Source organism: Numida meleagris, chromosome 7 (assembly GCF_002078875.1).
Source record: "Numida meleagris isolate 19003 breed g44 Domestic line chromosome 7, NumMel1.0, whole genome shotgun sequence".
Taxonomy (NCBI): Eukaryota; Metazoa; Chordata; class Aves; order Galliformes; family Numididae; genus Numida; species Numida meleagris.
Genome location: NC_034415.1, coordinates 15,993,968 through 16,020,455, shown reverse-complemented (window position 1 = coordinate 16,020,455; position 26,488 = coordinate 15,993,968). Strand labels below are relative to the sequence as shown.

The following is a 26,488-nucleotide window of genomic DNA, read 5'->3' as shown; positions in this document are numbered from 1 at the left end:
TTGTCCTGAACACTGGATTATAGGCCTGCAGAGTGTAGAGAAAGAGAATTTCAAGAAAGTAACTCAGTAGTGTTTTGGGAGTAGGAAAAGCCTATGGAACTCAGGCAAGATGGAATCCAGATTGTAATCCAATAACTGATTTTAGTCTTACATTAGAATATTGTAAGTTAAAATGGGGAAAAACATATCTGTACCAGGGCTGCTTTATATGAAATATATTAACATGCAATAGAACAGATCTTCCTCTTTGATAAGTGTGGCAGCCCTTAGCCAGAACAGTTATTTTCTCCCTTTCACTCACATTGACTGCTTGTACATTTGATAAAAGAGGAAGGATGTTAAAAGTAAGAACTGAAAGTAACATTCAGTGCCCCACATATGCCAAACAGCCCACGTGTTAGGGGTGGAAGTACTGTTTTAATAAATCATTTTCCTAAGAATTGGAACTGTTTTCTCCTGAGAAAAGAAACAATCGAAAGCAGGAATCCAAACCTTTCAAGAATGTTCTAATTCATGGGAGCTTAAAGGATGGGACTCTTCCTCCACTTCCATCAAAGTAATGCTCAAAAGGAGAGCATTTTCTGAAGGAAAGAGCTGAGTTCCAAAGCAACAATTTCCTCTCTGATAGGTGAGGCTCATGAGCAGCTACAGGGTTCAAGGTTCAAGAACCAGCAGCATTTTGTTCTGGTCTGAGCTGAGCCATGTCAGCTGTTGTGAATTCCAGGCTGGACACACTGCTCAGTCCAGGCTCTCCTGGGGCAGAGCTTCTGCCTCAGTGCTGGGCACTGCTGCTTTCAGCTGTTTGGCATCTTGTGAAACTCCATCAGTGGAACTGCTGACAAAACCAATGAAAGATCTGAAATTCAATAATTGCCTTTATGTCTCCAAATTTAAAATCTGTGATGTTGTGATTATCTCTTTCAAGAACAGAGACTCACTAGAGCTTATTACACTACTAAAACTCCTGTCAAGAATTAGAAACAAACTCGCCACACAGTTTTAATAAAAACACAGTTACATATGCATGTGTCTGTTATGTAAGTGACACAAGAAGAGCTGAAACGGGCGGAACACGCTGAAGCAAAGCAAACACACACGTACAGCAGCTTTCAGGTCCTCTCCTTAACAATACTGCGGGTACAATGGGAGCTTTGCACAGCTTGGGCTGTGTTTTGGTTTTAGTTCCTGGAATCTGACCAGCATAGAAGAAAGATTGTGTTGATCCTTCCAGTTATTTCCTTGTTCTGGAGCTCACTTCCCACCGTCATGCCCTGGGATATCCTCCAACCTTATCAAATGCAGCCCAGGGTTACTTGCTATGTGGGTTATGTGGTCAGTTATCTGATTGAGTGATCAGGATCACTTTCAAGTTGGCAATATTAACTCATTGCTACAAGACAATGCTTTGTAAATCTGCTTTCTAACACCCCACGTCAAAGCTCTCCCTTCTTGGGCATTCAAAAACCATGCTGAGGGATGTTAAAATAGTGGAAAATTATTAAAACTAGAGACTAGTTGCTTGCTCACCGACGCTATGCTATGATACTGACAGTATTTTCAAACACTCCTGTCGCATGTAGTGCTACTTGCGTCTGTACGTGGTTACCAAAACAAGTCTGTTTAACTAGCAGCGCATTCTGATCACAAGTTCTTTTTCAGTTTCCACTGTCACGCTCTATCCGTGTCACTTTTTTTTCATGAAGGCGAGCAGTCTGATTTACAGAGCCCTGGGCTCAAGAAACGGAGCGAGTGGGCGGGAGCGACCGCCCCGAAGGGGCACGCGGCGCGCGCTAACGGCAGCCAGCTCCCTCAGGCGCGCGCCACTACCCGTCACGGCGCGCGCCCCCAGCGGCGGGAAGCGCCGCGCGCCGCGGCCCGGCCCCTCCCTCACGGCGGCGTGGGGCGGTGCGGAGCGAACGCCGCCGTCACTTCGGCTGCCGATCCGGGCCCTGCGCCTGACGCCGCGGCCGCGGCCAATCGGCGGCGGCGTCGGGCCCCGGCACCGCCCCCCGGCGGATCCCCACAGGGACGGGCCGGAGCGGCGGTCGCCGCTGTGGGTGACCGGGCTGAGTCAGCGCACTCCCGCCCCCCGCCGAAGATGAATATCATGGACTTTAACATGAAGAAGTTGGCGGCCGACGCGGGCACTTTCCTCAGCCGCGCCGTGCAGGTACGGCCGCTCCCGAGGGGGCGGCGCCGCCGCCGCGAACGGGCTTCGCCGCGGCGGCCCTGGCTGTGGGAGTCGGGCGAGGCCGCGGGCCGGTCCTTGAGGCCGCCGTCTCTCGGCCCGGCGCGGGGCGTTGGCCGGGGATCTTGGTTCCGGCCCGGGTTTGGGCTGCCGGCTGGGCGCGCCGCGCTGCCTGGGGGCGAGCAGTGCGCTGCGCCTCGGGCTGCTTCGTGCCCCGGCGCCCCGCTGCCGCTGCGCTCGGCTGGCCGGCCGGCCGGCTGGCTGACTGGCTCCGGGCGTTTCTCCGCGGCCCGTTGCACAACAGCCGGGCTCGGCGGGCGGGGCAACGCAAGGTCAGCGTAGGCCGAGAGGGGAGGGGGCGGCCGGGCTGGGCGGCGGTAGCTGGGGGGAGATGGGGCTGTTCCTGTGGCTTGAGCAGAACAAAGGTGTGGCTCCCGTGGAGTAAGCGGTTGTCTTTATTGGCTGCTCTGAATGCATCCTGCTGCCCGATCAGTGAGACTTGAACTCTGACGCGACACGTGAAAGCATCTGTCTGCTTTAGTGTTGTTTTGTTTGAGCTTAGGTGTCACTTTTAGGCTCGTTTGATAGCCCATTGTTTCTGGATCTGTCTCTTCCTTTTTTTTACAGTAAGGGCACTATAATTGGCTTTTGTTCCTTCGCTGTTGTCTTGAACCGTAATTCTCTTTCTTTATATAATCAAACCCGAACAGATTTCCTGTAGGGAGATGGGCGTCCAAGTAAACGTACGGTAATTTGTAGTAATTTCTCATGCTTTCTGCTTTGGTCGCAGTCAGGTTTGGAACGTGATTAAAGCAGTTATGTGCTCAGATCAGGCGGACTATTGGCCTGAATCTCAATATTCAAGCAGAACTAGCGATCAGGGATACAGCAGAGCACTGAAGATGCGAACTCATCAGAAAATGTTGTTGCTCAAACTTAAATTAACTTAAGGCAGTAATTGTGGCTTTTCTTTGTGTTGGAGATCTTTCCACACGCTTTTTTTTTTTTCCTGGCTTCTTTCAGGGCTGAGTGTTTCCCAGACCATCTCTTCCTTTCCAGCTTTAGCTTTTCTTGCAGGACGAGGGGAAAAAAGGAGATACAGTTCACCCTTCATTGTAAGATCCTATGATAGGGTCGTGTGACTTTTTTCTTTTATCTTGACTTTTTACATGTAAATACTTTTATTGCATTAAATGTAATGTAGACTTTCTGTCATAGTTTAAAGGTGGTATAAACTGTGGTTTACTCTAGCATGCTCTGTCTGCATTGCTAGTTTACATCTGAATAGCTACATTGATCGACTTCTTCATCTGAACTGAAATTAATGGAAATGTGGAAGTAATAGTTTTGCTCTCCCAAATGCCACCACCTCCTAAAATAAGATGTTTAAAGGAGGAGAGTTGTTGTATATGAATGTATGCTGTGTATACAAAACAGTGCTGTTTCCTCCAGCATGATCTGGGCACAGTCAAGCAACCTGTGGAAACAGAGGTGGGAAATCAGAGGGGCAGCACTGATGCATTTTATTGATGCTGGAAGCCATATTTTTTGTCAAACTGCTATTTGTGATGCTGCTCTATATTGTTAATTTTTTTTTTTCCCTCTAAGTGAGTCCATGAAATCTAACATGGACTAAGCAGTCTCCTCACTGTGAAGAAGGGTTCTGGAAATATTAATTGGAAAGACCATTTCAGAAACGATTACAATACTATGTAATTAGTTAAAAAAAAAAAGCCATTTTTATTGTATGCTAATAAATCTTAAAAAGTTCTTGAGAGCTATTTGCAATACATGATATTGTTTTAAAGGGCCTTTTAAACAATAGCAGTAGCAGGTCCATAAATGAATTCTGTGTCTCCCTATACTGCAATTGAACTTTCTCACCAAGGTGCTTTTCTTTCTTTGTAGAACCTCTAATACTGCAGTCTTTCTCTAGCGTTCAGATGTGTGTGCTATCAAAGCTACTTTTATTCTATGTGCAATGGAAATTAAACTTGGACAACACGGTTTTATTTGCGTTTTATTCTTGTTTTTTTTTATTGTAAATTCAAGTATTCCACCTAAGAGCTTGTTAAGAATGAATTTTGATGGTTAGAATGCTTTGGTACTGTTGCATTCATAATTGGTAAGCTTGTTAGGGATGTAGCTCTTACCAAATTCTTCTGAATATGCCTGACTTTGAATAGGCTGTGAAGGGATGAGGTCATCGGGATGAACCAATGCTCTGAGGAGAGGCAGGCCAAACCCTTACTTCCGGTTTTGTTTCATTCCCTGACATAAAACACTCATCTTCCCTCTTTCCTGGAGAGCTGGAAGTGAAGTACAAACTGGTTACGGATTAATAAGTGTTGGCATGAATTTAATATCATGTGAAATTAATGGTCTGTTTATTTAGCTAAATAGAGTTACATTGTATTTCACTGTCACAGAAAACAGCTTGCAGAGCACTCAAGAGGTCAGCTTACTGTTTCTGTAAAACTTAACTGGATCAGCTGTATCTAAACAGATCCTGATGCGTGTGTCTGTCCTGTTCTAAAATGCAATCCCTCCCTCCCCCAAACATATATTCCGCATCTGCCCAGGATGATCTATTTTAGCTTTTAATCCTTGCTTTAAAAGCTTTCTCTGACATCTAATTTAAATCATCATGCTGAAGTTGGAACCCACTATTTTTTGTCCTATTTGCTACAGACAGGACAACATTCGTTAAATACATTAAAGGCAGTTGCTGTGAGAATCTATCATATCTTCAGTTTTCCCTAGAGGTGAAGGGACAACCTTAATTACAAAACTTGCAAAGCTGAAGTAATCTTATAGTTGTCTGTGTTACCCCTGGACTCTTTCCTTTTGACTCATGTTTCCAGGAGCACTATGCAAAATTGGACAAAATCCTTCAAGTAAGAACTCCAAGTACCAAGAGGAGCAGGTAGAGCAGAGGATTTCTTCAAAATGAATTATTCTTGTTGTCTTGGTGTGGTTAATACTCTTCTCCCCTTTTTTGCTGGTAGTAAGGGTAGGTTGTTAAACTAAACTTAAAGATCTAGCCTTAGATTTTCTTAATGATGTCTGAATAACTTAATGTGAAAGTAATGTGAGTAAATAGTTGCTGTCCTAGACTTGCACTGGGAAAGTATTTTTATGTGCTGAGTATTTTCAACCTGTCTGACTAACCACAGTTCACAGAAGAAAAGCTTGGTCAAGCAGAGAAGACTGAACTGGATGCTCACCTGGAGAACCTTCTCAGCAAAGCAGAATGCACTAAGCAGTGGACAGAGAAAATAATGAAGCAAACAGAAGTGTTATTGCAGCCAAATCCAAGTAAGGCATTGTTCAGGTTTTTTTTTTTTTTTTTTAGCATTTGAATTAATGGACTTGCCAGTATAACTGTTCACTGGCGTAGGTGTTGCCTAAACTATGATTAAATTTAGCAGTTTTCAATTTTGATGGATTTTGAACATTTTGAAGAGCCACTGGGTATCCAAGGCACTGTACCAGTTGCTTGCTTTCAGTTCTTCTGTGAGCCTTCAAGTGCAGAAATATGTAAATGGAGATAATTGAACTGTAGCATTGGTTCCATACTCTGATTGATTTTAGAGTTGTTTCGTATTGAATTGAATTTCTAGCTCTAATTCCAGAAATCCTTGGTGGCTGTAAGAACTCTAAAATTCTTCTTGCAGATGCAGTGGCTTGAGGAACTTGATTAATCTATTTCATTACATTAAATTTCCTGTGCAATACAAGTCATTCTGAAGCAGGCAAGATGAGCTGAAACGTTTGTCTCTAACAATTCCTTTACTAAATAATTGTTCTTCCTAGATACTGAATGTTTAATGCTTCCCAGATTCATAGCTTTCTATAAGTGGTACCTTTTTTTTGTTTTTAAGAAGTGCTCTATTAGGCTCCTGGGATGAAGGCTTAGAGCTAAACTTTTGAAAACCCCATTGTATGAGGAAGATTGAAAGTATAGTTTTTCACTTTGTAAGATAGCTGTAACAAATATTTGAAGTAAGCATAACATACGAAATACAGACAGTTTCCAAGAACGGTATCTTCAGCTTAATGTCATTCACTTAAAGTTGAGCTTGTATGTCTGGGTTTTAAAATTCTTTTATTCCTTTTCTCTTTGTAAGTTGTGTTTTAAGTGACAGTTATTTGAAATGCATGTGTTTTGTTTTTGTTGTTTTTTTTTAGATGCTAGGATAGAAGAATTTTTCTATGAGAAACTGGACCGGAAAGCACCAAGTCGTATGAATAATCCAGAATTATTAGGCCAGTATATGATCGATGCTGGTAATGAATTTGGCCCAGGAACAGCGTACGGTGAGTGAAAGCAATGAATGGAGGGGGAGAAAAATGCACATGTATGCTTTTATGCTGGGTGAAAAAATATACTACTTGTCTCCTTTTTTAGGTAAAACACTTCAAAGACTTTTCCCTCAGTTTGAGGTGACTTGCTCTATACCTTTGTGTGTTAGGAGATCAGTGGTGAGGTTTCTGTTCTAATTGAAAAAAATAGGACTTAATGTTGGAATACTACCCATCTTTGTGGATGGTTGACTTTCTGGAATAATAATTCTGGAATCTAATTTCCTTGTTAGAGATAAAGTCAGTGTATCTGACAACACTTATTGTTATCTAGAATTAAATTCTTTAGTAAGAACTTTCTCTAACTTCACAGTATTCCTGCTTTTCATTTTATGTATGCGTGTGTGCATGCATTTAGCAAAACATTTGTATAGACAACTATGGAGCGTGGTCTAAGCTTTGTTCTCCAGACTTCTGTAGCTATGACAAGAGAACTGGGTGTTGGGGTGTAATGTTTTTACACCGTCTTTAATTAGAAAATCTAATTCTAATGTTCTCTACAACTCTGGAAGTTCCTTACAATAGATTTAGCTGTTAATTTAACTAACTCAAATACACATGTGTGTGTTTTAATTCCACAATGCAAGCTGAATAGCTAGCTGTCAGTTACTTTCTTTAAAATTGCAGTGGGAGGGAAAGCCTGTTCTGTAGAGAATGATTTATATCTGGAAATAATGGGGTTCCTTTGCAGAGGAGGGAAAGAGTGTTTTAAAAAAGTGTCTTGTAGAAGATGTAAGGATACAAAATCAGTAATGGCAGGCTTTATACTTTTTACTTTCAGTATGTTTTTGTGCTTTTATCTGTGGCCCCTTTCTGATCATCAACCTCAAGACTTTAAGGCTGCATAGATTTTTGCTTACAGGCAGGCAGTCCCTTATGTTGGAGTTGCTGTAACATCTATAATTCAGGGGAGTTGCAGGAACTTTTAGCATAAAGATACTCTAACCTTTTGTGGTGTCATGAAATTGATTTAGTTGTCTGTAGACTTGAGTGCCTTTTCTAGTTTAGCCTTGTTTGTTTGTTGAAGCAGACTCATGAGCACTGTATATTCCTGATGCTCTAACCTGGGCTTCAATGCCTAGCTGGTAACCAAATTTCCAAGTATTGTTCAATCAATTGACAAAACCTACATGCACGTTTAGAAACAGGATTTGATCTTAGGGGTGAGGGCAGAGGGAGTATTTTCCAGTAGCTAAGTGGACTTTTCCTTGCTCCTGAGTACTCATGACTAATTACTTGAAATTGTAATATAAAGGGAGAAGGCTGTTAAATCAGTAGGTACAATATCCAGGCCTAAAATAGGTTTGAACAACTGAGTTGCCATAGCTAATGCAACTTCTACAGTGCTGTATCTATACTCATTGAAATCTTTCCTTCACCTGTGATTTTTACTGATATAAAACAATAATTAGTTTTCTGAGGTATGAATGTATTTTGAAAGCCCCTGCTGTGGCATTGGATTATCTTTCAAACTGTTGGCCTTGACTCTTGTGCCTGTAGTGATTTGTTTTGATAGCTACCTGTCTAAATTGCTATGAAATCATCATATTATCTCATTTTCAGGAAATGCACTCATTAAATGTGGAGAAACACAAAAGCAAATTGGAACAGCAGACAGAGAACTAATTCAAACTTCAGCTATAAACTTTCTCACTCCCCTAAGAAATTTTATCGAAGGCGACTATAAGACTATTACTGTAAGTCGAAGTGTGCATTCTTTAGCATTTCAAAATAATTGGAAGAGCAGATCTCTGAAATGGTAGAAAACTGCAGCATTGCTTTTGGAAAAGTTCAAATGAATTTGTAACCTTAATGTATTCTCTTTTGAGATAATAATTCTGAAATCTTTCATACTTTTAATAGTTCAGTAGTTTTTTTTTTTTTTAAAAGTATCTGGAGTATAAAATGTGAGAGAGTAATTAGGAACTAATTCTGCTTCTTTCTTCAACTGATGAACCCATTTTATGTATGATCGTGAGGAGAGAGGAGGCAAGAAAACAAGTAGACAGGATTTTGCTTTTGAATGTGTCTATTTTCTCATGAACATGACATTCACATTTCTCATGACACGTTACATGGCTTTCAGAAAGAACGCAAACTATTACAAAATAAAAGACTGGATTTGGATGCTGCAAAGACCAGATTGAAGAAGGCGAAAGTTGCAGAAGCTCGAGCGGCAGTAAGTAGTGTTTTAAAATTGTCCATAACTTTCATCAGACTTGTTATATGTATGTATTTATAGGTCTGACCCCTTTTTTAGGGTTCCATTCCTAGTTTCTTGCCATCGCTATTTTATCTTGACCAGATACTTTAAAAGAAATATCAGTGGAACATGAGGAAATGGAAGTGAATTGCTAATCAGAGTGTTAGTCTTTTATTTTTAGGTTTTCTATCCAGTTGAACTTAATTGATCCAAGTAAATATTCTCCCTTCGTTGACTACTAGATGAGCCTGTAGTGCCCAAAATGATGTGCTTCTTGCCAAGCACAAATCACACGGAGATCTTGAGGAAACCTTAGAAACACCTTTGTCGTGTAATAAAATGTAAAATAAAATTAAAAAAAAAAAACAACACAAAAACCCCACCACTTCAGTATTTGAGTTTTTAAGTATACGTGCAGTTATTTCCAACTGGTGTACCCACCTTGACTTAACGTTACTAACCAGTAACTTCTAGTTTACTACTTCACATCACCAAATAGGACAGAGCTCTTGAACTCACACCTCTAAACCATTCTTATTCCCTTAATAAATCCTTGTTCAAGGAGATTAGAATTCCTATGAACTAAAAAAGCTGCTGCTTTTTAAACGTTTAATATAACTCTAAATGGAGTATTTTAAGTAACAAGAAATAGATAATCAAATGTATGCAGTTTCAGCAGGGTGTTCTTGTAAGATTTTTGCAGTTATCTGCATGACTGCACTCCTGAAAGTGCAACAGTTATTGAAATAAATGTTGGATAATTAAGTGATTGCTTCCCTTCTGCTACCCTGGGAGTTTGCATGTTTAGTGTAGTAGGGGTTATGCACACAGATATCGAAGCAATACAGACAGCTTCAGTACGTAGGAGAACGCACGTAGTACACAAGATGGAGAGGCAGAAGCAGGATTCTGAGACTTTTGCTGGTGTTTCTGAATGGATCACTGTCCTAAAAGATATCAGAATCATCATCTATGAAGCTGAGCTTGATAGGTAGAGCACCTCATGTCCTTTGGGTGGTGATCCCTTTTTAAAAAAAAAAAGTAAAACAGAAACAACCAAGCAAACACAAAAACCCTCTATCTCCTTGACAGTTTTGCCTGTCTGTTAGTCCTCCACCTCATGTCTGCAGTTCCTGTGTATTTAAACTGTTGATACATTTTTCAGGTCAATGCATGCATTTCGCCCTGTATCATGTTATTTTAATGAAAAAAAAAAGTTACTTTTCTGCTTGTCACACTTCGTTAATTTATAAAGTTACCAGCAAAGTGTGGAGCAGGTTGTTAATTCCTTGTGTTATGGCAGTAGGTATATACTATACTTATTTTAAAATAGAAGTACCATAAGGAAACTTTTCTTAAGGAATTGAGCTTAATATTAAAAGGAAGGTTCTATACTCAAGTTTATTAGTTATACGCAAGTTTATTAGTTAATCTCTGGTATAATTGTTCAGAGCTGTGTGCTTGGATGAAGCTACTGACAGTTGCTACTGGTGCTACTACTTGACTGGTCTTAAATATCCCAATAGCATATAATTCAGTTCTACTTGCAAGTTATTTTGTGGTGGTAGAGCATGAAACTCCAGGCTTCTTGCATCACTATACTTGAACTTTAGTTACATTTTAATAGCAGTAAGCATGTCTGAGAAGTATTGAATTTTAGGATTCCTAGAGAAGTGAAAAAGCTGCATCTCAATTTTTATCCTGCAGTAGAGAAATGGAGACTAATATGGATGTAGGCGTTATGCAAATAGTTCACCTTCTGCTGACTCCCTCTATTTATGAAGGAAGGTGTCTCACAAACAGTGCTGAACTGATAATTTGGCAAAACATATTGAATCAAATTTGTTTCACCACCTCATTTGACAGGATGGAACAAAGTGATTAAATTAGGACCTACAATTAAATATTTTTTCCTCTTGTAAAAGTATTTGAAATTATTTTCAACTGAAGTATCTTAGAGCAGTATTGAAAAGAGCTGAATAAAACTGTTTAGATTTCTATAATCAGTTCATGATCTTGCTTAGCTTAAACTTGCAGGATTTGTGCCAATGATCTGTTCACCTGCTATATTCAATGTTGTAACTTGCTTTTGTCTTTTATCTATGCACTTAAGCAACTAAACACCTCTCAGCCTGAAGAGAATAACATTATGGTAAATGTCTCTTACGTGCTCAACTTGCTGCATGTAAAATGGCTGAAGGTTTGTTGGCCTCCTGTGTTCATTCATTTTTCTCTCAAATGGTTCCTCTTGCTATCCTTTCGATTTGGCCTTGCTTCAGGTTTGATATTAAGAAAAATTTCTTCTCCAAAAGAGTACTGGAATAGGCTGTCCAGGAAAGTGGTGGAGTCGTCATCCCTGGAGGTGTTCAAGAAATGTGTAGATGTGGCACTGAGGGACATGGGTTAGTGGGCATGGTGGTGATGGGTTGGCAGTTGAGCTAAATGATCTTAGAGGTCTTTTCCAAGCTTAATGATTCTATGTTTTCCATTCCAAAATGGATGTGTATCTAACATTCCATATGAAAAGTGTACTCAATATGCTCACAGCAGTACAGCATCAGGTGGTGTCTTCATCAGAACGCTTCTGATTATCTGGAAGTATGCAGTATTAAATTCATGCTTGTATGAGTTCATTGTAAATTTAGCCTGCAAAGGAATTCAGTTTTTATTCCTTGTCAAACTTTATCCATTGAAGGGAAAGGAATTAATGTTTTCCTATTGTTTTTATATGGATAGGAGTAAGTAATGTGAAACAGCTAAAAATATGTGGAAACTACTTGTAAGAAGATGTATTTTACAAATGATGTACAAAAATACAAGATGTATTTTACAAATAGCTGAAACGGAATAAAATCACAAATGAAGGGCTTAACTTAGAATATGGTTTATCCTGAACTTGTAGGGACCCATCCGTGCAGCTGTTGTAGCACCATTGGTGTGCAAAATAGAATAGGGGGCTAACTGTGTTTGACATAAATTGTGGTGTTTGGCTTGTCATGATTTTGATCTGGATCTACACAGCATAGTGGGTCTCATCACAGTAAGTATTATAGATTTCTCAGCTGTGGTCAGATAAAAGGGTGAATAAGTTTGTTTCAACTGGCTTCTGCAACATTTATGCACGCTTCTTCCTACCAAAGTTCCAGTTGTCTCATCTTCTTACAACTATGAAAATATGAAGGTTAAAGGAGAATTGCATTGCAAGAGAGAATTGGAACAGCAAGCTGAAGTAATTAAGTTCTAGAGTAAATTCCCTGTGGTTCTATGATTTTGCTGTACCATGTGCTCCTACTTTACTCTCAGTTTGATAGTAATTTAATTTCAGTGAAAATTCTTGTGAAATGAAAAACCAATAATGGACATAGCAAGAGAAATCATTAATTTGTCTGTTTCCGTCTTTAACGTGGTGTTTAAAATGGGAATAGCTTTCCATAGCTTTCAGTGTTCTAACATAAGAAGATAACCTAACTTCATCCATAATGTAAGTTAGTTTGATTCATATCACTTCCTAATCTTAAATCTTAGATTGTAGTAATCTTACAAGAATGTATTTAAAACAAGGCAGTTCTACATGTCATTCTTTCCCGTGTATGAACTTAGGAATTTATTTCAGTGATGTGGTGCTGTCCTTACTTCACTGTATATGGAGGGCTTTGAGCAAATGATTTATTTGTAAAATTTCTCAAATCCCTGTGAAGTTCTGAGAACAAGAAAATAGAAGGCAAAGTAGAGTTGCATGCTCTGGTAAAGTAACACTGGCCTAAGTTTGTATGTTTTTTCTTTGCTCTTTTAATGCTGACTAGATATGGGCTGAGGAAGTGACAAAAGTAAGTAAACAACTTAAACTGCAGAATTCTGAAGTAGTAACTTGTGAATGTAATAAAGGATATTGCGTATTGTTGACTTGAGTACTGGTAGTGTCTCATGTTGCATCAGAATATCCTGGATTCCTCTAGGGCCTTCCAAATTCCAGTGTTCATACAAAGCTCACAGCTCACTTTATAGTAAGCTGTTTTTGGCTGACTGTCACTTAGTATCATATGACTGTCATGTGACAAGATGCAATTGAAAAAGAAAGAAACAAAAACTACAGGGCTTGTCTTTCAACTTGCTGGCATGGTGTCCTTTTTAAAAAAAAAAAAAAGAAGGAATTCCCAATAATAAGCTTACTTGAAAATTTTCAGAAAGGTAGAGGTCTAGTGATCTAGCCTGTTCTGAAAAACACCTGTTGTCAGATTTTACCCAGAACATGGAGCAGCACCTATAATGCTGGAGTGTGTGTAAGAAACTTCAGACTTCAACAAAACTGGTGTTGTGTTGATTGGTTTGTTGTTTATTTTTTTTTTACCTGCTTGAATCTGCAGCCCATCTTTCTATGGTCACAAGAGAATGCAACACCGGCACATCTGAAAACTACCTGGGCTGAAGAGTTGAAGTTCATTAGTTCCTCCGTAACATAAAGGAGACAAAAGGCTTTAAGTCATGTTGGCAATATGTAGTTCAGTGTTCTTTTTTTTTCTTAAGAATATAAAAAGCAGAGAGTACTGTGTACAAACTACCCCCCCGAAAAAAAACCAACACTATTATTCTTCTTGTGTAGAAAAGATCTGCAAAGAAAGGCACAGGATTCAAACAACTAAATGTTATTAAATGCATTTGTATGACTGGCTCTGAATAAAATGGGACAGTTACAATACAGAGGTGCAATATTGCACTGTACAAATATCTAATGTACACACTTGCTTCTAGTCTGAACAGGAAGTACGAATTACTCAAAGTGAATTTGACCGTCAAGCAGAGATCACCAGACTCCTGCTGGAGGGTATCAGCAGCACACATGTGAGTACTCAGAAGGAGGAAAAATTAGTTAAAATGAGGGTAGTTCCAAAAAAAAAAAAAACGCGCACACACAAACTACAGTAACCTATGTGGGAACTTCAGGCTACTTGCTTTCATGTGATGCCTTAAAAAACATATCTGCTGGATGATTTATTTTTTAACTGTTCTTTAGTACCCATTGAATTAACTTTGTTTTCCCATTAACCTCGATCTCTGGTGTTTTCATTGTTACCTTTCAATGTAATTTTCAATTTATCTGATCAACTGATTATTGAAACCACAAAGATGCGCTAAAATAATCTGTTGTGGAAACAGTATAGATAAATGGCGTGATTCTTTTACAACACTTAGTTTTTTTGCTCAAATCCAGGCACAGTGCCGATGTGAGATGATGGAGATGTGCTGATGTTAGCCTTACCAACCTGATTAATAGGCCAGTGTTGGTAATGCAGTGTGAAGCTTTTGCGGGCTAAAAGCTTGAATTTTTGCTACATTGTAGGCGCATCATCTCCGATGTCTGAATGACTTTGTTGAAGCTCAGATGACTTACTATGCACAATGTTACAAGTACATGTTGGATCTCCAGAAGCAACTTGGAAGGTATTAACACTGTTTAAAATGTTCTTCTCTGAAGTTCTTCAAGTGCTTATCCGTGGTAGGAAAACTTAATGCTAATAAAGCAGTGGTAAAAATGGGTGTGCTGTACTAAGAGAAAATATATCATTTTACTGTTCTGAGGTTTTAGCATTTTTAAAGTAAGGGAAGAAACAGTCTAACATGAATTTTGTATCTGTGAGCCTTTCTTTGTGACTGGTGGTGATGTAGAAAGTTCTACATGCTTGCTTTTCATACAGGTTTTCCTATTTGAATTCTTCTGTACGTGTCAAAGTCTTTCTTAGGGCATTGCAGACTGCATTATTTAGGTGAGCATAGGCACTGAAGAATTGTCTTCACTTAATAGTGAAGTAAACTCAAAAGTTTCCTTAACTATTAAAAATTTATTGTAGCGGCTGTTCTAAATAACTGTCTCTGTAAAGCATCTTTGCTTTTGTTTTCCATGAAGAGGAAGTAACAACAGATGTGTTTTCAAGTCTTGTCCTTTTTCTAACTTGCTGCTTCCTGTGGTTCTTGATCTCCTTGTGATCCTCAGTTTGTTTAAATAGATAAAGACTCACAAAAGGTCTTTGAAAGTTCTTTTTTCTTTTTGAAAGCTAGGTCTTTAAAGTTACACTACACTGAAAAAAGCATACAGCTTTAAAAATTGGTACCACACAAATTTCATTATTTAGTTTTGCACAAAAATCAGTACTACCCAATTTTTGTTGTTCACTGATGTCCAAATGCAAAAATTCTAATTTAGGCATGGAGGCAAATGTGACTCTCCGTGTGGAACTGATTCACCCAGAGATCTTTGTTCTGTTTTCCCCACAGCTTTCCATCTACTTTTCTCTCTAACAATAATCAGTCTTCTTCAGCTCCTGTGCAAAGCATTTCTACTCCCTCAGTCTTGGCCTCAGCTTCTGCTTCATTGCCTTCAGTGAGCAATTCAGTAGTTACTTCAGGCATCAGTGAACTGAAGTCATCGAGTGGCAGCAGAAAAGCTAGAGTTCTGTATGATTACGATGCTGCAAACAGCAGTGAGTTATCATTACTTGCAGATGAGGTAAGTTTTCAAAATACTTTGATAATTTAAGAGTAAACTCTGAATACTTGTGACTAGCCAGTTGAGATGAACTACATAGATCTCTCAGTGTAGCACATTTCTTAATTAAATTTTAGTAGTGCTCTGAGAAGTTAGCATCTTGTACTTATATACTCTAATAGTGAGATCTGATATTTGTTATGCCTGCTTAGCTTGCAAGAACATTTGCTGGACAATCAAAGTACAATTATACTATCTTCCTTATACCATGCTTCTAAAACTATATCAATATAATTAGTCTTTCAAACATGAAGTGTTGCAGTTTGATAAGAAAACAAAAGCATAACCACTTCTGTTTTTGGTAGAGGTAGCAGTGCTGTGCTTATTCCTCTTTGATTCAGATGAACTCTTAATACCTCCAAGTTATAGAGCCTATCCTCAGCAAGTGAAGCTGTATACAGTGGGTGCTGGAGCAGTATTCCACCTAATAATGTGACTGTATCTGAGTGAAGAATAACATCCACAAAAAAAAATTAGGCTTCCTAAAAATGTGCATTTCTTACATATTTCTTTGTGACTTTATTCTTATCTAGACAGTGATTTAGATGGAAGCTGTGGCCTAAGATTTTATTTTAAGATGTAGCCCATCAACACCATCTCTTTCTATCATATACTTGAAGATCCAAAGAACTTGCTTTTAGCTTGACTGTTGATTGTGATTTAGGCAAGATTTATAGACAAAAAAGTAGTAATTAGTTAAAAAAAAAAAACCTAGAAAAAGTGTGAGATATTTCAAGTATTTTGCCGTATTTATTTTTCTGTGGAAACTATGAGCATTAGATTGTGTTCCATGGATGCTCTATTTAAATTGGTTGATCCTGATTCTAAGACCTTGTAGATCACAAAAAATAGACTTTTTAATTTTTTTCCAGGCAATGACAAGATTGTTACAATGTGTTTGTTTATTTTTTGTTTTTTAGGTGATAACAGTTTACAGTATGCCTGGCATGGATTCAGACTGGCTGATGGGTGAAAGGGGAAATCAGAAAGGCAAAGTGCCTATTACTTACTTAGAACTGCTAAACTGAGTTGTTGCCCTGAATAAAGACTGTCAGTTATGGTGACACCGTATTTATATACAATTAACGTTATATAAGCAGGTTTAAGTGTCTTCCATGTTTCTTTCTTGAGGGACAAATACCAGCCATTACAGACTGGCTTCTCTGCCAGCATGGTTGCATGGTGAATACTCTATTCAATCTTAATGTTTAAAGCTTTTACTTCATGTGCCAAGAATGTTTCCTACAGATTTGTTTCTACTGAAGTTTTCACTAATACGAGCTTCTACTTTTGAGTAATCTAGATTGAAAGCAGGAGGTACTGTTTTCTACTGAAATTTTTCATTAATGGCAAAGCTTTTCTTCACATAAAATAAACTTATTGTGAACTGATGCAAGTGTAATGCACTTTTTTTGAATAATCAAAACCAAACATTAAACAAATTCGTATGGTTTTGTTCCCAGTATGTGTGGAGTATAGATGTGCTGAGGCATACATACATGGTTATCTGTTGAATAACTTGTGCATTTAATTGCTTTGAAAAATGTAAACAGATGTCCTTTCTCTGAAAACTTGAGGCAAACTGCAAGTATGTTGAGGTTTTAAACTTTATACAGGCAGACAGTCACAAATTAGTGACCTATGTTTTGACACTTCAATTTTGCTTCGTATTTCTACTTTTTAATTGCTTTCCAGAAAAGAGACTAATTCACACTGGTGAGTAAGTATTGAGATACTTTCAAGTGCAAATCCACCTTTATATTAAATTAAGCACTGCATTTTTGCTAACCAAGTATATACTCTCTGTGCATGAAGAGTCCTATAGATGAAAACACATTTGTTCAGATTATAGGTTTTAATGAAAATCTACATTCACAGTTCTTATGCCCCAGTTTGTTGTCATGTTTAAATAGGATTCAAGTAGTGTTACGCTTCTGTTTCGGAAGAGGACCTTGTTTAAATGTGTGGGAAGAAAATAAAATGCTTTGAACCTGAAAATGGCTATAACAAAGGTAGGATTATTTGCAGGTAACATAACTTTTTCCTATACGCACTGTACGCTTAGTGTTTCATTGTCTTTTTAGGCTGTAAAGTATTGAAAGGATTGTTTGAGGAAAATTTTTTTGAAGTTGCAGTAGATCTAATTCATTGAATTGAATTGGTTGAATAAGGAGACTTAAGCACTTGGTAGCTTTCATTGGAAAAGAAGTTATCTAACCATTTCAAATCAGCAACTTTAACGCTGTCATTGTAAACAAGTATTGATCAAACTTTTCAGTGATGTGAATTACCTAAGTAGGATAAATGAAATTGCATTTTATTTTTTAGATCATGCAGTGGCTTAATTAAAAAGTAATTTCTATTTTCAGTTGCACTTCCAGAAGTAGTCTGAGTTTTAAAGTGAAGAGGCTACATTAAAGCAGAAAGCAGGGTAACCACCAAGAAAAACAGGGGTTTGTTTGGCCTCTTAAATGTGAAGATTAGAGGAGTCAATAATAATAATATGCAACAAATTAGAGGCTGAAAGAGTTGGGGTGTTCAGCTTGGAGAAGAGAAGGCTCTGAGGTGACCCGATAGCAGCCTTTCAACATCTAAAGGGGAGCTACAGCAAAGACGGGGACAGACTCTTTAGCATGGTCTGTGGTAATAGAACAAGGGGAAATGGCTTCAAACTCAGAGGGTAGATCTAGGTTGGATCTAAGGAAAAAATCTTTTATGGTGAAGGTGTTGATGCTCTAGAACAGATTGCCCAGAGATGTGGTTGATGCCCCATCCCTGGAGACTTTCAAGGTGAGGCTGGATCAGGCCCTGGGCAACCTGATTTAGCTGTGCATGTCCCTGTCCATTGCAGGGGAGTTGGATGAGATGGCCTTTAAAGGTCCCTTCCAACTACAATGATTCTGTGGAATTAGAATTCATTATGAATAGTTCATAGTGCTTTAAATAAAATAAGACGAAGTCCTACAGTTTAAAAGAAAAACAATAATGATAAGAAACTTGACCATGATGGTGATCTCTGCTAGCTCTACGCTGTCATAAAAGACGTTTAAGTTCCAATTGGTTATTAATTCAATTAAATTATAGAATTTTCAACAATACATGTCAGCTAATTCAGAAATGTAATTGAACTGACTCTTTGCTAAACTGGACCGTTTATTTCCTAACTTCCTATTTAAATGCAGTAACAGAGAGCAGTGTTCGTAAAAGATTATAGGGTTTTAGGGAAATACAAGCACTGCAGCTATGTGAAGGCAGTATTTGGTAGCAAAATTACTTGTTATACATCAGCAGCTTAAACCGTGTTTGAGACACTTCAAGAAATCCTTTAACTTAATGCCAAATCCATATTCTCAATTCTCCTTGTTTTATTTTAAACATAAAATAGTTTTCTTGTAAGTAAAGAAAGGTGCGACGGTTGTCATATCTCAAGGTTTTCTGTTGCACCGTTGAGAAGGAAAGCTCTTGAATGTTCTTGTTTAACACTAACTGTTACATTGAAGAGAATTTTGGAAGCAGTCCCAAAACTCAGCCTCTTCCAATGCTGTTTTGTGGGAAATTTTCATTGAAAAATTCACACTGGACTTTTCTTTTTTGCCTGACCCAACAGTTCTTGTAGCAAGAATGACCATAGCTGAAATTGGTTTTAGGTCTTTAATTTCTTTGGTTAATTCCCTGTGTTTAGGTGTGGTTTTCTTTTTTGCTTTGATTAGTGCTTTGGTGTGTGCTGTTGGTTTTCTTTCATTTTTGTATGGGGGCTATTTTTGTGTGGGGGTTGTTTTCTTTGTTTTGTTCTAGAAGAAGCTTCTAAGACTTAATATGACAAGCCTCCTTTCTATAGAACCTCTGTAACCAAATTCCAATAATCACCAAAAGATAAATGTAAGACAGTGTCTTGAAAATAACCAAATTAGTGGGGTATTTTAAATTAGCAGTAACCAAAGTCTGAGTTTTGAAGAATTTGATTTGTTAGAATAATTTTCCTGTTTTTTCCTATAGATATAGTGGTACTAAATATGAAAATGCCTTGAATTTATTGTATTCTGTCCTCCTTTCTTAGCTTGAAGCTCTGGCTTTCGGTGTGAAAATGACCAACAAGGCTTTCAGAAAGCTCCCCCCAAAAGAAACTTGAATCCATAGAAGTAAACAAGCAGCTTAAGAAGGTGAAAATTGATAATTCCTAAGGGCTGCAGTGTTGGAAGAAAGCCTGGGCACTGTCTGGTGAAATTTTCATGCAGGAGTGAAGAATGGTAGGGATGTGCACCAATCAGCAAGATAAGTGAATGCCAAGTATTTTTTTCCAATGCTGTACAATACAAAAAAGTTCCTCTAGCACAGGATATAATCTCCTGTATGCATACAGACCTACAGGTCAAACCTAGAGGAAAATCATATTTAGAACTCACTTTTGCTGCATGTCAAAGGACTCCTGTCAGTTTTGGTGGGGGCTGAACTGGTCTAGTAGCTTACTAGTCTAATTTGATGCTTGTGGGATCATAGCCGGGGATTTATGTGTGATGATTTCTGAAAGCAGACTTGGAAGGATTGGCCTCATCTGTGTTTTGTACAGTAAAGTTATGGGGACTCTAGATTTTACAGAGAGCTGGCCTGGGCTTTCTGAATGATAAAACATACAACAAATACCTTACAACTCCAAAGATTTAAGAACAAATACAGTACTTGTTAGTACTTGTGCAAGCTGTGTCTTTACCGTGGAAATGAGTTGTCTGGGACTTTAAAATCAAAATGATTACTCACTGTAAAGAATTCTAGTATTACTGTCCACATAATTACATCAGACTTGATTAGAATAGCAGAACTGTGCTTCATCCTGCATTGAAAGCTAGGAGGGCTTAAAAACTGACACAGTGAAATAAACCATTGGGCTGAGGCTTAAGCCAGGTACTGCAGTACTGTGGGGTTGTTTGGGAACAGCACCAAACTGTTTTATCCTTTTTTTTATTAAAAAAAAAAAAGAATTAGCCATTTCAGTATTGTACACAGACAAGCACTTGACTGTCTAGGAATATGTCAAAGGTGAGTGAAATGATAGTTCTGGTCCATTCAAAAGCCATCAGTACTTCTCACTTGCATTTCTGGCAGGAGTCGCTTTAGTAATTTTTGTGCTTCCACCTGGGAGCACAAAATATTTCATCATAGAAGAGGGAGTTTCATTTCCCCCAAAATGGAAACTGACACACCTAGATGAAGGTACTGAAGCCCTGTGAAAATCTGCACTGCAACCTGGTACAGTTTAATCCATCTTTCACATTTCCTGAATGTCTATACCTAGCCACGCAACTTAATCTTAGACAAAAAGGATTTAATGTCTGATCAGTAATTGATGATATTGTACTTTGTGGCTTCCCTTATCCCAATTCAGCAAGGTCATACAGGATCAGGCAGTTATTTAGTCACAAAAAAAAAAAAAACTTAAGGGAAAAAGAATAATGTTATCAAAGCTCCATCAGCCATAAACTACTAAGGCCCAGTCCTCAAGTCTTGTCGCCTACCAACTCCCATAGGATTTTTTGTTAAAAATGTTTGTCTCTATATGAGGTGATAAAAAGTTTGTCATTGCTTTTCTAGTACTGTGGTTACAAGTGCTGTCTAAACAACAAGTACAGAATTGGACTTCCCTTATTTTCATTGAACTACCAAGTATATATATTTATTTAGTCAAGCTCTACTGAGTCTGGGGAGATGAGAGTTGATCTCTGGGATCCCAGACCTATCTGCAGCTTTTGTAGTTTTTTACTCCACTTCATTCACCTCAAGAATGTGTGAAGTGCAGAAACTGATTGCTAAATTTTGCTTACAGCTTGATCCTGACCCATTCCCTTTTTAAGTATAATTCCTTGTTGGGTGTGTTCCAGTACAACGGGTTAGTAATTCAATTACACAACTGTTAATGGAAGTACAAGGCAGTACACTGCTAGATTATTAGTTTCACTATACACTATATACAAATTTGTGTTTGGTGGAAAATGCAAAGATACTCATCAAGCTGACAGACACAAACCTGTAAGTACCCCTAACCTTGTTCAGTGACACTGAGCATTTATTGTGGCGTCTGGCAGTAAGAAATCCCTCCAAACAAATTGGATAGCTTGATAAGTTCTGTATCTTAGTGGAGGGAATGGCAAGAAAATGCACTATGAATGCAAACACTAAATGACTGTATGAACGTAATGCCTTTTATAAATAGCTTCCTGCCACAAGTGAATGATAGCAAACGTGTTAGCTCAAGGTGCTTGCATCCGGTTAATAATCTTAATGCTAAGAAACTTTCTCCACCTGACAGCATGGAATTGTTTTATAAATTTTAAAAAAAAATGTATAATAGGTGTTTGACATAAACCATTAAGGGAAACTATTAAGAACTGCAAAATAAATTTAAGCTTTAAAATGTCTTCACGTGGTTATAGGTAGAAGCAGAGCTATTGGAATAATGAGCTAGGAAATTGCTTGTTGGAGAAGAGAAACATTAAAAAGTTGCCTTTCCTGAAAAGAGTTCTCCAGTTATATTTCTAATTTAAATTGCTTTTAATTCTTGATATTCAACAGTGACATTGATATGCATCAGAAGCCTCACGTTTAGGAGTTTTTTATGTTACAGGTTTTTGAAATTTCGAAAATTCCTTTTGAGAGACTTTAGGGAAGTTACATTTTATGCACCTTTGGGAAAGCCCACTGACATGTAGTTTCACACTTCCCACATTATCTTTTACACATCACCCAGTGGAAATTGCACTGGAATCTCCATTAAGAATACTGAGCATCCAGGAGAGTTTCTAGATATTTTTTTTTAAACTCTGCTCCTCCTGCAGAGGAACTGCTAATGACTTTCAGTCTAACAGCTCCATTTTGCTGGTCATAAACTTCCTTTACAACGGTGAGCAGCATTGCTTTTGTTTACCTGGGAGAAACTGCAGCAGAGAAACAGAAATGGGGAATGATCCATCCAGGTTCTCTTAGTGATGTGGTTATTGGGTCTTGATGTTTCCTAATGGCTAGTACCTTATTTGTGTGGAGGTTGGCTCAGAGGTGTGATCTCAAGGAACGTGTTATTGTGCAGTATTAAAAAAACAACAAGAAATACTTTGAGTAAAAAAAATAACAGAACAAAAATAACAACAAAACTTCATGTTGAGTTCTTTCTCCTTCATCGTCTTGAAAGCAGACACTGATGTTTTTCATTTTCCAAAACTCTCCTTTTGCTCTGTTGGTTTGGTTCTTGGATAGCCTGTTAAACTTGTTGAACAGTTGTGAGAAGCTCTAGCAGCCAGTTGAGGAACAGAAGTACATGGGGTCCAAGATGGATCACAGCGGACCTGTTTTACCTGTGCTGATAGAATAACTGCTGGTTGTTCGATCTTTATATATAGTTTCAGTGTTTTTTTTCCTTTTAATTTAATTATATAAAACTTTCTAGCTTTTTTAGATCTAGAGATGTTTAATATTGATACTTCTAGAGATAGGAATGCTGCTCTCCAAAGCAGTATATGGTGGCAGTTGTACCAGGTGAAGATCTCCAAGTTGCTGTGGCTGCCCTAAGGCTTCCACTGGTTGAGCTCACATAGGTGGTAGCATGTGAGTTTGCTGCTGTGAAGGACAGGAACCAAAGGGCAGGTTCTGCCTCCACCAGAGCTCTCTGTTGCTGCACTGCCACAGCCTGAAGGTTCTCTGCTCTGTTTGCTGCAGAAGACAGCATCTTGGAAGCACAGATCCTTCCTCCCTCTTGCTTACCAGACAGGCTGAAAAACTGCAAGAAGGTAAGAGGCTGGTGGGCTATGCATTTTGAGAAATGAATGGTTAGAAAACCAAAATCCAAACCCCCCACCTGATAGCATCCAGTGGAAACCCTGTGGTGCTGGTTCCCATTCAGCCTGGGGTGGTAGACAGCACGTGTTTGCCAATACACCTAAAGGTTTGGAGGAATGTGTGGTGACGAGGGACATCCAGCTTCTCAGTACCTATGTTATCTAAAAGTCTGTGGATGGCACACGTTTGTTATTAATTTGGCATGCTTAGAGATAAGTATGGTTCAGCTAAATTTGGCTGGGAACAGCAGAGGGAATAAATAGAGAGGTTTTAAAATGAGGGAAGCCTGCCTGAATGTGAGCTCATGGACAGGGCGCAATGGGATACACTGAATGGCATTTTAGTGTTCTGAAAGCATTGTGAAGTTTGACCAGGAAAGGGTCTAAGCTTCAGTGCCAGGTGAATGTTGAGCAGATGGGCAGGTAGTTGCATTTAATTTGCCTGGAGAACTTAGTGCGTACAGCAGGTGCATACAGACAGTTGCTCTTCTGAGACTGGATGTCTCCAGATGCTCTTCCTGTTCCAGCAGCCCCTCTGGGTACTGCTTCCCTGGCTGTGGAGGAGCAGAGCCAGTGGCATTAGCTTCTCTGTTCCACCGAGCTGCTGTCGGCTTATGCAAAATCCTGTGTATTTTGAATCCAACCCTTATTTGCTCTAGTTTAAAAAATGCTAATAAAAATGCTGATGCCTCTGTTCTTTACACTTTCAAGTTAAAGCAGACTTCTGAGTGGAATGGGTGAGCGTGTCCCCTTCCTTGCTGTTGGGGTTGTAAGGAAGTCATGATTTGTCGCGTTATAGCTGTGCTCGGCCAGACTGAGAAGGGGGAGGAAGCTGGCAGCACTACAAGTCACAGCCTGCAGCTGTCTGGTGGCACTGAGTGAATGCAGAGGCTCTGGATGGCTCACCGTGAGCCTCAGACAGATGTCTGCCTGTTCTCAAGGCCTCTCCTTGCTGAATGTCAGTGCTTTCCAGAAACTGGGTCAGGTAGGCTAAAATGTGGGTGGCAGAAACCAAGTCACTCACTGCATAGTGAGAAAGGCAGAGTAAAATTTATCTCGAGTATCTCGTTCCATGCTTATCCTCCTGCCCCCAAAATTTGTGTTTTTCCATGGAATTTAAAGCTTGGTCAATGACTGTAGCCTAGCAATGAATTTGAGAAATACTTTTTCTTGAAATTATGTAAGTTTTCAACAGTGAAAAGTGGACTTCTGTCTCTGCCCATGTTTCAGGGCTGAGTGCTTTAGTCTGTGATTTGGACCATTGTTCCACTAAAATAACTGTGAATCTAATACTGGGTTAAAAAGAGTTGGTCTATACCCAAATGTGAATTGCCCTCCCAGCCAGAGCTTGGCTCCAAGTGTCTAAAAATGCCGTGGTATCCATGAACCGCCCAGCTGTGCACTAGTCCTTAAACTTTGATGTGCTGTCCCACAGGTCTCACTTTGAAGTTCGCAGAGAAGTCAGGGAGGCTCCTATGTAACCTAATGAAATCTGACCCTAAATGGTCATTATCAAGAGAGTATCAACCAGTGTCTTTTCAGGATGGAAGACTTAAAATAATGGTATTAAACTTACTGAGGGATGCATCTAGACTTTTAAGTAAAAATGTGAAGCTGCTCTAGTTAATCATTTTGGAAATGTGGAGATTTCTGTGCTGTAAATCCAGTATCTAGTTATTCCTACGTATCAAATGCCAGCATAGGCTCTTCTGAGGGTTACCGTTATGCAGAAATGAGCAAATATATTTGTAGATGAATCTGTGGCTTTCACAGCAAGATTGATCTACTCCTTTCCATTCCATCCAGTATGATTTGTAGTGAAACTTCACCAGAGTAACATTTTGGGAAGAATGCTGAGAGCTACGAAACACTCATAGTGTGCTCTGACTCAGTGGAGTGATTGCTTTCCTGCTGCTGAGGAGTAAATCACACATTTAAAACAAAGACAAAACTGAAGTATTCTGATCTCTGGTGTTTGGTTCTGCTGGCTTGTTTTTTAACCCTTTTTTGTGTGTGATTGTATTTTGTCTGGCACATGAACGTACAACTACTTTTCTTCAGGCTAACTTGTTGGTCGTGATTACCTTAGTAGCGGGAACATGAAGAAATATATCCCATTTCTCAGTGGTTAGAAGCCTTGTTGAATTTGTTAGTGGACAAAAGTGCTGCTTTAGTTAAGGCGTTCTGTGTACATAGGCACAGCTGAAATACATATTCAGTACCTTTCTTCTAGGATAGCAACAAAGCTCAATGGCCTATTTCAGCATCAGAATCCATTTCAAAACATAACTGAGATAGCTAGGATCTCTTTGAGCCAGTCTGCATTCACCTAGTGCCACGGTTCCTATTTAAATCAACAAACGTGAGATATTCTGACTGCTTCTGTAGTTTGTGTTCTGTCTAAGCTCACTATATGAATAATTTCATAATGTATTTCCTTCTATCTATCCTTTACAACAAGAGAGAAGGGGAAAAAATATTCTGCAGCTATCCGCTGCTTAGACTTTTTATGAGAGTGTACTTGGGAGGATCTGCTGTTCTGAACCAGAGCTGATCAATAATGTAACGTACCAGTGGGGCTGTCTGTTCTTCATCTCCTTGGCTATCTCATCCCTTGGGCTAGTCTTCATAGAAATGACAGCAAATTAGGTTCAAGATAATTGAGTTGTGCCTTAATAGTTAAAAGCTTAAGGAGAAACATAGAAATTCAGGAGACAGTGTTTTCTTTAGCTGCTTTTGATACAAATACTCTGTGAAAACTCTACATCTTAGCGTTTGATGGATCCTTCTCAGGTACACTTGACAAATTTCCGAGTCTGCTTCCTTTGTCCATTTGTCAAAGCATCTGCAGCAAATAAAATGCTGTACTTTGTCCAACCTTCCTTACGTTTACTGGAAGAACAATCAAATTATGTTTGTTGCTTCCTGTGGGCTCCTGAAACTATCTGAAGTTAGACAAAGCCTGTTTGCCTTAATGGATAGAAAGAGGAGTTGTGATTAATCTCAAAGTCCAGCCTCCCTGCTAGTGAAGCACAGTGACAGTAAAGGTTTTGCTGGTTTTTTTTTTTTTTGGTCTGGTCTCCCTGGCTGAAGAGAAACGACAGAGCACTTACTTGGCTTCAAGTAAAGGAAAATGCTGCATTTTCAAAAGGCCCTCAGGCTTCTGAACACTTACGTTTTTGTGAAGTTAGCTATTCTTTTTTTGTATCTATGAGACGAAACAGTAAAACAGAGATTGTGTTGAATACTTACTTGCTTTCCATGATTAAAATGGAAGTTTCTTAGAACTGAAACCAGTTTATCTGCTGCTCAGGTTTGCATTGCAGGAACCTACGATGAAGCTAAAAAAGTATGTACGCGGGGAAACCCTT

The 26,488-nt window shown here is 38.9% G+C and overlaps 1 protein-coding gene across 6 annotated transcripts; it reads left to right on the top strand.

Annotated features, from left to right (window-relative positions):
- SH3GLB1 (SH3 domain containing GRB2 like, endophilin B1) lies at positions 1,967–16,688 on the top strand. Of its 6 annotated transcripts, none has more exons than XM_021404387.1 (11): positions 1,967–2,170; positions 5,365–5,506; positions 6,380–6,508; positions 8,117–8,250; positions 8,640–8,732; positions 10,870–10,956; positions 12,560–12,583; positions 13,506–13,595; positions 14,095–14,195; positions 15,027–15,258; positions 16,218–16,688. In XM_021404387.1, the coding sequence occupies exons 1-11, from the start codon at positions 2,099–2,101 to the stop codon at positions 16,323–16,325; spliced, it is 1,212 nt and encodes a 403-aa protein (XP_021260062.1). In that variant the 5' UTR covers positions 1,967–2,098; the 3' UTR covers positions 16,326–16,688. The 6 variants fall into 6 exon arrangements, with proteins under 6 accessions (XP_021260062.1, XP_021260063.1, XP_021260064.1 ...); XM_021404389.1 differs by having other exon boundaries at positions 1,968–2,170; positions 10,870–10,908; XM_021404388.1 differs by lacking the exon at positions 12,560–12,583.

Bases quoted from the DNA above. Each gene is read 5' to 3' on its own strand.
- SH3GLB1 (XM_021404387.1), top strand. From the start codon at position 2,099: ATGAATATCATGGACTTTAACATGAAGAAGTTGGCGGCCGACGCGGGC. The intron at 6,509-8,116 runs GTGAGTGAAAGC...TCTCATTTTCAG, and splicing joins TGGCCCAGGAACAGCGTACG to GAAATGCACTCATTAAATGT. The intron at 12,584-13,505 runs GTAAGTAAACAA...ACTTGCTTCTAG, and splicing joins GGGCTGAGGAAGTGACAAAA to TCTGAACAGGAAGTACGAAT.